Raw genomic sequence first — 14,081 nt, forward strand, 5'->3', positions numbered from 1 at the left:
TTCTGTGTTTACGTGCTATAATACTGCAACACTAACAGCAGAGAGCATAAGATGCTGTGCAAATCAAACTGGACTTTAGAATCACCCAGACTCTTATTTTCTGATTATCTGGATTGCCAAAAAGCAGGAAAGTGTGCTGAATGTGCCTGTTTCCATTCATGGATAATGTGAACAAGTGCTCCAGTGCTCGGTCTGTGAAAAACTGGACAGAATTTTTTCAAGGTGTTCAGCTGCCAAAACCGTACTTAAGTGCTTGAATGAGTAAACTTGAATGATGTCAGCAATTCTGAAACATAAAAAAATTAAATACATTTCTTAAGTAAAAAAAACGTCTATTACACATAATATCAATTCAGATTGAAAATGTTTTCAGAAACCACCTAGGTTTTTTAATCATAAGAGGGCAGAACGATACAATATTTAAACAGACTTTGTGTTTACTTTTCTACAATAAAATAAATTACACAAGTGTGTTGAAAAAGTATATTGTTTGTCTCAACGATAAAATTAAAATAAGCAAAAACCTGTTTAAAGGGATAAAAGTGCACATCTCAACATCTGAAATATTTATGATTGTTCTCTGTTTAATGTAGCATGTTCAACACAAATTCTTCTTTAAAACCTGTTTTAGGTTCTGACAGTGTGCAAGCTTTCCGTATTTAACCAGAATTTCACCTTTTAGGTGTCACAAACAACATTAACTTTTTGGTGTGTGAGCATTTGTTGTGTGAAAGCATTCTGGTGAGTTTATTGTCCTCATGCTAATTTAAGACGGATCATTGATCACAATAAAACACCCGCTCTGGTACCTTATTAATCACTTCGAGCAGATTGCTAAGTCCCCCGCTCATTTTGCGTGGGTCAGGACGTCATTGCCTTATGTTGGAAGGGTTACCAGTTGTTATAAAAGGTTGTTCGGTCCTGGAAGAGACGATTGAATTTATTTGAAGCGTTACAGTCAAGTCTTCATATTGCGCCGAGGTTACAGATACAGTACTACCATGGACAGCTCCCGTATCTGTCTTCTCACTTTGTTCAGTGCTGCTCTCTTCTTCAGTACTAACAGCCAGGAGACGGAACTGGAGTCCAGGTCTTTAGATCATTATTCCACTAAAGAAGACGCCTCAAACGAAAAGCAATTGGTAAGTATAGAATACAGTTGTGACATTACTGTAATTGTGGAGAAGCGACTTCTAATTTCCTCCGTGCTTTGTTAGAACAAGTTCATTTACCTCCTCGTTTCAACAAAATTCAAAAACGTTTTTCAAATGTCGGTTTGCCCAGTCCTTGCCTGTCGTGTCTGGTTGACTTATTACGATTTGAAAACATAAGAGCTTTATACAAAAGACTTCACAAACTAAAATTTATTTTTTAAATACTATTATTTTTCCAATGGTGTTTTAATATATTACTACCAAAGTTGTGTTTTTCTTTTTAAGATTGAAGCTCTACAAGAAGTTCTTGAAAAACTGAAAAACAAAGGAATGCCTTTTTACGGGAAAAAATATGGACAATTACCTATGGTGAGTTGTGGCTTTAATTTTCTACTTAATTGATTATTGTTGCTAATGCACATACACTGTATATACAGTAAGGACTGCAGTGACAATTCCATAACAAACGATTTTTAACATGTTTTATGTTTTTGTACCTGGTACACATTTGAAAGGGGATTTCTAGATAAAAATCGACTTTCTCATTCTTCCTTCTTGTGATTTACTTGGCAGTGTGAGGCTGGGGAGCAGTGCGCTCTGAGGAAAGGCGCAAGGATCGGGAAGCTCTGTGACTGTCCGAGAGCAACGTCCTGCAACTCTTTTCTGCTCAAGTGCTTGTAACGTTGTTATATTGAGCTAAGTAACGTTGCCATCTGTTACTTGACTCTTTTAACACTTCACTGGTGAAAAGCGCGGAAGAGTCCTAGAGCCCCCCCAGAAAGCGGTAGTCTTTGAATCCTGAAATTTCACCTGAACCTTATTTATACAAATAATTTTGTATTTGGAACAATTCTCTGCTGAATCATGTTAATTATCTTGTTTTCAATAAGTTCTAGATGTATTGTTGTAAACACATACATAGTAGGAATATTACGGTTTTTGAAAAAAATAATCGTATCCGGTAGCGTGTTTAAGGACTTTTTTTTAAAGAAGGCGTTAAAAACAAATACAGTGACATATTCAGAACTCCGTAGAATAAGGTACAGTAGATCTGCATAGCATGCAGAGTTGTCACCAAACTTAAGGATACATCCTATTCACTTCTTTAGCAATTGTAACTATAAAATATAGTGTACTGTATAAGGACAAGCCATAACCTAACCTTGCTAAGGTGATCAATACGATCCCATCCTTCTCATTATTTAGCCTCGAATGACGGCATTCCCAGAACCAGCAGTTTAATTTATTATTTTCTCCTGCCCTAAGGCTCTTTCGTTCTGTAAAAGAGGGGTGAGCACAAACAATATTCAAAATCGTTGTACATTTATGTATTGTTATGGCAGTTTTTCTTTGCAGTAACTACAATTGACAATGCTTAAAAGAAATGTTTGAAAAGCAATTACTTGTATTTTTAAAATGTATTTTTGTATTTCGCTTGTGACGCAGCAAATAAATGGAAATCAAATGCATTGTTTTGCCCCTTAATTTAAAGACGGTGTTCAAATTTGTATCAAAATATACAGTAAATCCGGTAAAGCATATACATTTGTTCTTGTTTTAAAAGGCATTATTTAAGCCATTCTTTTGCTTTTAAGTTTATATAATGAAACGTCACATGTACGCATAAGATATACTGTAATGCCACTTCACATACAGTATTTACACTATGATGAAGAGTGGGGTCCAGTTTAGAGCAATATGTGTACAATATGTTCACTTTCAATATCAAGATATCTTTTTGCCCTTATTGATATAGTTCAGAGGTGTCAGAAACAGGTCCTGGAGGATCTGTGTGTCTGTGGGTTTCCAAGGTCTCTTTAAAGCAGAGGCAAATGAAGACCTAACAAAAGCTGTTAAATTGGACTAGCAAAGCAAGTAACCAGGTCATTTAGCTCATTAAGAGCTGACATGGAATGAAAACCCTCACACAGCTGGACTCTAGGAGCTGTACTGAACACCGCTCATATAGGTGCTTCAAAAAGACTCAGACCTCTCCCGGCTTCTTGCCTCCCACACATTGCATATGAGTGACAAGACTGGCATTTAATTCAGGGAAACCTATTGTTTGAACACCCAGGGCAAGGGGCAAGCTGTGTGTCTCTGGATCACGGTGCACTTTTAAAAGGTTTCAGGATTAATCTGTGAGGAGACTTTGGCATGTTTGGCACCTTTGTGCAAATTTTATTAAATATCCTGGCTTGGCAAGCGTGCTTTGGCCTATGTAAAAAATAAAGGATTTATTTGGCATAATTTTTCTGAAATTGAGAATAGCTGTGGCTCTAATATATATTTTCAGGAGAAACCGTGAAGCATAAAAAACAGCTCCAAATAACTAGCTAGGTACATTTTTAATTTTGAATTATTGGTATAATTTTATTTTTTCTTTTTTGCACACACCTGCTTGTTCATATTTTATTACCCATTGAATCGCTGTCAAATGTTCTTTTACAGCACATTTGGGGGGTCTAAAATAACAGTTAGACTGGGCATGATCCAGACTGTAGAGCAGACTCATTATACAGTATGTTAAAAAAAATCTTTAATAAATATTTACTGTATGTGTTTGTATTCACAAAGTACAGAATTCTCCATGGAGTCTGAATAACTGAATGTTGAATTCTCCAATGTTGGGAGACCAGGACTGTTGCAGTAGTGGAATTCCCTACTGTCTTGTTTGTTCCCAGTGGGAATTTAAAAGATGCCACTTAACAGCTGTGATTCAATACCTGCAGGATCAGATATTAGGTACACATACACTGGCTTCACAAAAATGGGAATATATTCAGAAAGATGGTTGGCCCACTTCCAGTGGTGGTTCATCTGCAGTCATCACTAGATCTTCACACTATATGGGACCACTTCGTGAAATAACATTTGATGGAGCTCTTTGTAGGTTATGGGTAAGGCTGAACAGTGTCTGCCAATGTTCAAGCACGTCTCGTCTTTTTATTACCTACCACGGCAGCTTGTAACCCCTTTGGACTTTTTGAATTGACACATTAGACATGTTTTCAGCAGTGTACCAAGTGGTGCACATGCACCCATAACAATGACCTCATGTGTGGTTTCCCCATAGCACAGCACTCTATGAAAAAAGATTATTCTGAACTACTACTTCACAGTGTTTAAGAAACATGAGGCACACAGTGTGTTGGCTATTTCCTAATATTTTGAAAAGGATGGGTATATTTATATATTATTTTTACATTTATACAAAACTATATTTATATGTGTATTAATAATCCAACAAATAATATACTGTATGTTCAATGTAGATTCCTTACACAGCCATAGTTCTGTACTGATCAGCATATCTTTATGACAAATAGTGACATACAATATGTGTGTGGATATGCAAAGACAAATAGCAGAACCTGTCAGATATATTTTGTGTAAATTTAAGAAACTTACTTATTTGCTCTATATGCAGCACATTTAATTTGTAGCTGTAGATACATACTCATGGAAAAAAGAAACACAACACCTCCTCCTCCACACTCTGGCCCTTCCATCTGCGTGGAACAGGCTGAAGAGTGACTCATCCATGAAGAGGACCTGATGGCACTGCTGACAAGTCCATAGCAGCCTCTGTCTGGCCCAAGCAAGTCGGGTGTGATGTCTAGATGTGAGCAGAGGGCCTCTGACAGGTCACCTTGCTCTAAGGCCAGCAGCATAGAGCCTCACTGTCCTGTCATTATGGAATGCATAGACAACTGTCTAAGTGTGGCCTTTTTCTTGCAGTGACCTAACCTTTGAATTAAGGCCTTTTTAAAGGTGACCTGATCGGGCATTGTTCCACCTGGACCTCATTGGGTAAAAGTGCACCTAATGAGCATCCGTGTGATGGGCAGGTTGCAATGTCTCACTGCACAAGCTGTATTGCTGGTCAGAGGGCTTAAAACAAATTGACAACTTTTTGTGAAAGTACATAAGCTATAACTCATTCCAGAAAATGTTGTGTTTCTTTTTTCCATCAGTATATATGCACATATTGTATTTCACACATAGGTTTGATTGATTTAAAATCCGATGGTATTTTAAGATGAAATACAGTCACCCTTGTTTGCATCTTTGCTTCTTTGAATATCATTGCAGAGATAAAATAATGTCAAGCAGAAGGTTATTATGGAAATGTCAGCATCTGTGCATAGAAAGTGTAAACTAGCTTCCTGTATTGAATACACCAGCTGACGTTATAAACAACTTTGTGATGCACAAAATTAGAACATGTTCACTTGTTGGCACAACAAATGCATGCACATAAAACACAATACATTGACTGATTTGTTTCTTAAAATGAAAATGAAACGTAACTGAATATATTGTCCTATCAGTATCAACTGAAATGTTTTATATTTAAGATAAAGAGACATGAAGTTACCTATTTTGAAATAACCAGTTCTGAAGTGGAATTAAGACAGTTCAGTTCTGATTTTATTTCAAGCAGAAGAACTGGCACAACAGGAGAAAATTGCATTCAGGTTGTAGTTAATATGATGCACACAGGCTCAGGATCACTAAAATACACCCCTGCATTGCAATTCATCACAACTCATCATTGCATCAGGTCAGTTGCAGTCAATAAAAGCAGAAAGAGGCATTCAACAGGTTATGACTAATCACAGTGAGGTCAGAGAAAACAAGACAGACAGAGCAAAGAAAGGCACTTGTAAATGTCATGTTCCAGCACACAGCAAAGCCTTCCTTTTTAGCTTGTTTATTTTGCATTTTTCTTTTTGAAAATGATCTTTAAAGTGTCCGATATTTGCCTACAATGCCCCTAACATTTCCTTACTAGCTCGCACATTCCTAAACGATTTTTAAGTTGATAGAAAACATGATCTTGCTAAATACTCCACAGAAGACAATTATCGTCACGCATCAGCTTACAATGGTATATAGGTATCCTATGTTCCAAAATGCTTCAGAATTATCTCAGAAGTACAAAAATGAGCAGGAGAGTTTTGGAATAATGTATAATGGACAGATGAAACTGCGAAAAAACATTTTTACCAAAGTAAGACTAAGCTTAGGGGTGGAAAAAGAAAGGAAGTGTAGTTGCTGTACAGAACAGCACCTTGTTTGTGAAATACACATCTTTATTGGTAATGTAACTAATGATGGCAGTAGCAGAGTGAATTCTGAAGTCTACAGGAACATTTGCTTGTGTAGAAGAAAATGTCTTTATAATTACAGGGTGGCATTTCACCAAGCAACATGAGAATGATGCAGAACATGCAGCTAATGCAACTGAGGAGGTCTTCGGAAGTGAATGATTATGTTTATGTGAGCCAAGTCAATCTCCAGATTTTTATTAAATTGAGTTTACATTTTACATGTTGAAGAACAGAATCAAGTCCAAATCCCCCGAGAACAGATAAGAGCATAAAGTGACTGCAGCAAAGCATATCAAATGATTAAATCAAAATTATGATGAGCTCTATGGGTCACAGACATCATGTAATTATTACCTCAAATACGTGTGCTAAAAATCCTACTAAATGTACTTAAAGCTAATGTTTCCTAATGCTTATTGTCAATGAATCACTGGGGTCAATACATTTTTTTTCTTATAATATGATCAAATTTATGCATGGAACTACCCAAACATAAATTGTTTATTCAATTGCACTTACAGTATTATCCATATTATTCTCTCGATAACAAATACAAATTGCTTGCTTGTAAAGGAAAAATAACAGTTTTGACTTGGCTGTGCCAATACATTTGGAGAGAAATATATGTATATGTATATCAAAGGTAACACAAATAATGTCAAATATATCAGCTAAAAGGTTTATAAAGTCTTCTAAGTCAGGAGAGTGAGGTGGTTTTCAGGTAACTATTAAATAAATATCACAGATGTAGAGATAGTATGTAATATACAATTAATAGTTTAAATATGGTTGTTCACTAAAAAGCAAATGGTACTGTACCTGAAGCCAAAGTAACGAGGAAACGTAGTGTAGATATATACCAATATGATAAAATGCAAAATCAAGATTTATTTACATAATTTTGCCATTTACCCTATGCAATGTGTACATGGCATGTATAGTTTCTGTGTTTTACTGCTGCCTCAGCCTTGACCCAAATGTAACAGTCTCCCACCTCATGTTCGGGATGCTGAGTCAATCTCAATATTCAAATCCAGTCTGAAGACCTGTTACTTCAGCCTAGCCTACTCACACCTTGCATTATAGCCTGCTGCAACCATGGCTGCTGGTGCTGCTGTACATGCCATTGTGTGTCTCTGTGTTGGCCCACCAGGTAGATACATCTGTTCTGACCAAATTTTCCTATTCTCCTCCCCACATGTCTGGATGGTGCCCGGGCTGGGGACCACCTGAGTTGGATACGCATCACTGCCATGGATCCAAGAGGGACATCGTGGATATAGCTATCGTTAAGGAGGATTTTGCTGATCTATCTACAGAGATCTGCATGGAGTACTGACATACAGAACACATGATGGATGGATTAATACCCTTATTCATTAATTCCTTTTTTAAATTGTATAATGCTAGCATGCCCAAAGGGGTTGGACGGCCAGTTGACCTTGGACCCTTGAGGTTTTTTGTCTCCTTACTAAGGAGTTTTTGTATGTATGGTCACTTGCTTTGTTAAGCGCCTTGGGGCAACCTTGTTGTGAAAGGCGCTATATAAAAATAAATTGAATTGAATTGAATTACCTCTATAACCTCCTGTTTTTTGGGGGAAAAAACTTGCTTCTTATTCTTTACAGGTGTTTTTCTCTGCATTAAGTTCCGGTTTCTAAGAGGTATGAGGAACTAAAGACTTAATACCTTAATTAACACTCTTCTGCATAAAACAATGACTTCATTGCAGTTCCGGAACTTCAAACGTGTAGCAGATTGAAAGCAACATGAGCCAGCGGAGAGCACATCTGCTGCAATAGAGCGACTGAATAAAAACAACGGGGAGCGAAAGATCTGTCATTTTAGAAGGTAAATTCTCTGTTCCCTCGGAATTTGACGAGGACAGACTACGGTGTTTTGCAAAAAAAAATGTTCACCCCCCCAAAGATGTTCCACCTAGCTGAATTACAAATTATGTGTACACATTTTTAAAATGAATATTTTTTTTATCGAAACTCAAAACTAAGCATTTTTATGGTTGAAATAAGTTAAATGTTAGCAACAACTGCAAAACTGTAAGCTGAAAAAGCTCATAAAATGCTATCGTGTAAAAAAGCAACCCGTGAAAGGTTCATCATTCGCATTTGAAACAATGTTTGGATTGTTTTTTTTTTTTCGTTTGAATGAATGCTTTGTCGGGATAATAGTGCTGATCGCATCTTGGTCAGACCGTCTTTGTAAAGGGAAATTTGTTCTTAACTGATTCATCTGGTTAAATAAAGGATTTTTTTTAAATCACAGCATATAAAATGCCAATTTATGTCCTCTTCATATTAATATTAAAGCTCTGGTTAAATGCTGAAATAAATATTTTTAATTGTAGACTTCAGGATAAATGTTTATAGAGCTATACTGTAAATATATATTGTAGTGTTAAACTATCTCTTATTTGTAGGAAATTACTGCATATTAGTAATGTGGTTTACGTGCGCTTATTTTCTACACTCGCGGTACAAAAGGGGTTTTTCCGGAATTGTGCGGCAAATACGGTAAAGGTTTGTTTCCTGTGACGACAGAGGTAGAGCTGTTAAACTTCCTGTGCAGCCGGAGAAAGAGGTGGAAAGTTCTGCGACTCGCAGGAGGCGGAGGAGATCCTGGGCAGTATAATTTTGAAATAAAAACCACTGTTTCATCATGACTCGTAAGTAAAATGTCGTTCGAGTGTGATATTTCAGTCTGATGTAACACTGTGTATCTTATATTATAAAGAGGTGGACAGTTGGTGTAGAAAGGAATGTTCTAGGTTCCTCATCAGATTTGTACATGTAGTGCATTCTGGTACAATATGACACAAGTTTTTTCAGATTTGCAGTAGGATATTTTCATCTATGAACGTCGAAGTAACTAAAATCTGCATTATAATGTGTTATATGTCAACGATATAGGTAATTGTTAAATTTGCACGTTGCCAGTTGTATTTTCCCATTACAATAAAGATAAAAGTGCTTGAGGGAGAAATTGGCTACAGACTGAAGAAATCCCTATATATTGGAGCCTGCATTAAACTACATTATCTTAATTCCGCTCTTTAACAGCGTATTTAAAATAGTATATATCTTTTGATATATTAATTAGCATGTTATAAGCATACTGTTCAGTCACACGAAGAACATTTCACATTTACGTATAAGAGGCATAAAGGGAATTCCTTGTTGAATTGTTTTAAACTTTATCGATATTTTTTGTCATGTTACAACAACCAGTTTAGTAAGGTAAGAAGAAATTTGGAGTTAGAAATAACTTCTGTGGCTTATTTTGTTGACTGATCACTTTGATATTGCAGACGTTGATGTTGTACCATACTATTGAAATTATCCTTTGAAATACTTTACAAGTTCTAGTTAGAGCCAGTACAAACATGTAATAAAATCGATGATTTAGTTGTAAGGTTAAGCAGTACTCCTCTTTAGTTACATCAAAATGGCTTTATTCTACACAGCTGATTTTTATGGGGTGAATTTGCCCTTAATGGTGAGTTTCCAATAAGTTGCTGCTTCTCTTTTCAGTTAGAAAATAGTTAAGGTACCAATACACTAAAATGTCCACCATTCAAGCCAATTCAGCTGTCCGAAAGTAGGACTTTTTTGGACATTTGTGTTCATTTCCTTTATTTTTTCCCCTTCGATGCAGGGGGAAACCAGCGTGAACTTGCCCGCCAGAAGAACATGAAGAAAAATCAAGATAACCAGAAAGGGAAAAGAAAGGATGACAATCTATCTGCTGCCCAGCGGAAGCAGCGGTAAGTGGAAGAAGAGAGAAAGAAGAAAAAGAAGAAAGAAATCCTGAGAATCATCCGTGGTTCTCTTTGTGATGCTCTTAACACTAATTCAGGCCAGACATTAATCTCAGTCTCCAAGGCTTGCATCTCCAGCCCTTCTGCTGGAACATTTCTAAACTACCCTGAAATCCACATTCTCTACATATTTGGAACGATTTATGATCACTTGCATGTGATTAACTCATGTAGAAATTGTGGAACAGAAATCTGTCCTTAAAGGGCCTATGCCCTTAATTGAGCACATTACTTGTTTAATTGATTTATAACTTACAAGTCTTCCTAATCTTAAAAAAGGTGATTTTGGTGACTTAAGACTTGTTGGCTAGGGGATATTCAGGACCAGGGGACCCTGCTGTAATCTTAATAAGAGAGCAAAATGAAACAACGTACCTGTTGTGGTTGCAGTTTATGTCCCATGTCTTTTTATCTCAAAACCATTTCTAACAGTAAATTAGATCCCCCTTATTAAGTTCATATTTCAGTCTTTAATCATGGCTGAACATATGTTGCATTACAAAAAATGAGTTTACCCATGTACTCGTCACAATGTATTCCTTTCTCAATTCTCTGCAACTTTATTTTAAATACTGAAAAGGATTTGACTGTGTTACCACCCCAGCAGTTAATTGCAACAGAAGAAGCAGTGCTTTCATTGCTCAGACAACATAATTATTCCTAATTCTTTGAATATTTATTAAAATCAGAAATATGGATGATCTTTCCTGCTCCTGTGTTATGAACTTTGTCTCCTCAGGTGAGGAGAGAACACAAAGATGATCAAAGAATGAACCTAAAAAGGTATTTAAGAAGTATACAACTCAGATACAATAACCATACAGAATGTTTATTTTTACTGAAGAAATTATTGGAAAATAAATACTGTACTTGCCTTCTTAGGTATTCTATTTATCAGTGATAAAGCACTACATTACAGTGAAACACCAGTATGTTCCCCATCATTCCCAATTATATCTTGCACTGAGAAATGCATACTTGAAATAGATCTAGTTATGAGTTGTGTGTGCTTTTAAAGCTTATATATAATATAAGCTTAGGTGTTATTAGTGTTGTATTTCTGTCTTTTCTGGTGGGTATATACAGTATGTACTTTTACTGAAATGTTTCGATTAACGTAATCTAATTTTGATTTGATAAATACACAATATAACAAAAACCAGACACAAGTAAAAGGAGTATCTGGTTGTTTAGTAATTATTGATAGAACTAGCGGAATATATTGGGAGCCACACAGTTCTTGCATATTGCTTCAACATGACCAGAGGTAGTCATCTAAGTGTTCTATACCATTTTCACCAGAGGATATTTATGGGGAAGTCCTGGAAAGGGGACTTGGTGGGATTGTTTCTTTGGAATGAGTCAAGATAGTGTTTATGAGTGATGATTGGCAAGGCAGTAGAAGACTTTGTACTGCTCTTAAATTACTTTTTTGTTACCATTTAGTTATTTTGACACATTACTGGTGTTATGAAAAGATATTTAAAAAATCTTTAGTAAACTATAGTCTTTTACTGCCAGTGGTCAAATGTCCATCCAACTCTGCCACAGCCTGGCCAATGACCAAATATGAAGCATGTTCAGCAAATGTTGGGTAATCTTTTTCCAGAGAAAGTTAATTGGAAACCCTATTCATCCATCCATTATCAGAAACATAATTAATAATAATAAAAATAATTGCTTAGACTTATATAGCGCTTTTCTGGACTCGAAGCGCTTTACAGGTAATGTGGACTCCCCTGCACCAATGTGCAGCCCCACCTGGATGATTTGACGGCAGCCATAGTGAGCCAGAACGCTCACCACACATCAGCTATCAGTGGGTAGAAGAGCAGAGTAATGAAGCCAATTCATAGAGGGGGATTATTAGGAGATCATGATTGGTAAGGGCCAATGGGAAATTTGGCCAGGATGCTGGGGTTACAGCCCTACTCTTTTCGAGAAACGCCCTGGGATTTTTAATGACCACAGAGAGTCAGTCAAGTGAAATTTCTGTTCTTTCCTTTTATTATGGTGTTGTCTCCAACTCAACATTTTGTAAATTACTGTATGTACTAAATTTATTCTTTAAGATAATTTCACCTTATTCTCTTAAAATAAGATTTTAACAGGCTAATGTTATTTTATCTTTTTAACAGTGATGCTGAAATAATGAAAATGAAACAAAAAGCTGCAAATGACAGAAAAAACACTGTAAATGGGACAAATTTACAGAACAAGTGAAAAATGAAAAGGGACTTTCCATTTCCGAAGACAAGAAGTCCGGGACACTTTTTTTAAAAATTTAACATCAAATGCAAAGATAGTAAAAATTGCAGTGGAATAATCACTGGGTTTCCATGTGTCCAATTAGAAGGATCATTGTTACATCTTCCAGTCTTGACTGTTAGTTCAGTTGTGTGGGATATTATGGCTAGGGCAGCTGTTCTGTGATCAATTTTTTTTATATACATTTGTCTCGTACTGTTACTTTCATATCTGGAAATTCTTAATTTATGTGTAATCCAGGTATATAAAGGCACTTCTCTTGACTCTAGACATTTATATAACACTTTGGTATTGTTGACATCTGTAATCAGAATTAATCAGTATACAGTAGGATTTTTTTTCCTTTTTATTTAACAGAAAAACTGCATATAAGTGCCAATTTATTTATGAGTTGAAATAAGATTTATTTCCATTGTACAGTGATATGAAATGTGAAATAACATACATGAAGGTATGCATTTTTCCAACTTTAAGGAGTTTATTATTGTTCTCCATTTCTGAAGTCTGTATGATGTATATTACATTAAATTATTTTTAACAATAAGTGTTCTGCTTTTATTTTTTTTCCCATTAACAGGCATGTAGCACTTTAAGGTGCATGATTTAAGAATTTAATAATAGCTCATATAAGTAGTATACAAAGAAGCATTCTTAATAAAGCGTTTTGTAATCTGTTACTATCCTTACCCCTTTCAACTAGGGGTCCTCACAGACAGTCCAAATGAACCCCAAGAAAAAAAACACTACGTAAAGAAGGTTACTGACCTGCAAGTCAGCTTTTAATATTTTCCAATTCTTGAATTATTTATAGTAATTGACACTGGCCTGATACTATACTTAAATTGAGAGTATTCTTATGAGGGATATGTTGAAAAAGAGATTGAAACTCCATATTTAGAAAAATGATATTAAAAACCACCTTGCTGAACTTGGAATTGTTTTTCTGTAAATGTACAATGTCAACAAAGAAAAACTGATGAACTTCAGTGAAAAAAGATCTATGTATTTTGAAACATTAATGGAGATGCTCTAACATATGGGGGGTTAGTACCATTGAAACAGCAAAGGCTTGCTTGTTTAAAGGATAGAGTGCCTTCAGATTGATATGCCTGATGCTTTGGTCAGGTTTGGTTTCTGCCACAGTATTCTCCAGCTCTGAATCCCTGTGACGTTGTATTGAGGGAGGAAGGGGACGAACCTAAAGGATGGTGGGTATGCTGGTGGGTATACCAGTATAATGAAGTGTTAATATAATTTAATAGGTATAATGTAGAACTTCAAATGCTGATTTCTTAAATTCCTGAATTGGATTTTATAGATTCTATAAAAAAAATGATAACCCCAATCTGCTACGTTCTCAATGAACAAAATGTATTGCTAATGCAATACTGTATGTAGGTAGACTTGGGCAGAAAAGTTTGTTTGATTTGTGTGGATCCCTAAACTGCCTCGAGTTATTTAAATAGAAGAAATTTTGATGACCATCAACTAGTTCTTTTAAACATCAGCGTATCAACAACTTGATACTCTTTGTCCTTGGTGTTTTGTTTGGTGCTATAGTTTAGAGCCATAGCTTGATTTGCTCAACTGTTTGGTACATTAAGAAGCAAGAACGCACTGGTGAGCTTAGCAATAGCAAACGACCACGGAAGACCACAGTAGTGGATGACCGAAGAATACTTTCAATCGTGAAGAAAAACCCCTTTT

At 35.9% G+C, this 14,081-nt stretch overlaps 1 protein-coding gene across 1 annotated transcript; it reads left to right on the plus strand.

Annotated features, from left to right (window-relative positions):
- The first annotated feature begins 7,994 nt into the window (after nt 1-7,994).
- Nucleotides 7,995-12,918, plus strand: LOC148672978 (small EDRK-rich factor 2-like). Its single transcript, XM_088629087.1, has 4 exons — nt 7,995-8,122; nt 8,830-8,954; nt 9,944-10,052; nt 12,245-12,918. The coding sequence occupies exons 2-4, from the start codon at nt 8,948-8,950 to the stop codon at nt 12,327-12,329; spliced, it is 201 nt and encodes a 66-aa protein (XP_088485213.1). The 5' UTR covers nt 7,995-8,122; nt 8,830-8,947; the 3' UTR covers nt 12,330-12,918.
- Nucleotides 12,919-14,081: the final 1,163 nt, after the last annotated feature.

This window comes from Lepisosteus platostomus, chromosome 4 (genome assembly GCF_059453375.1).
Source record: "Lepisosteus platostomus isolate fLepPlt1 chromosome 4, fLepPlt1.hap1, whole genome shotgun sequence".
NCBI lineage: Eukaryota > Metazoa > Chordata > Actinopteri > Semionotiformes > Lepisosteidae > Lepisosteus > Lepisosteus platostomus.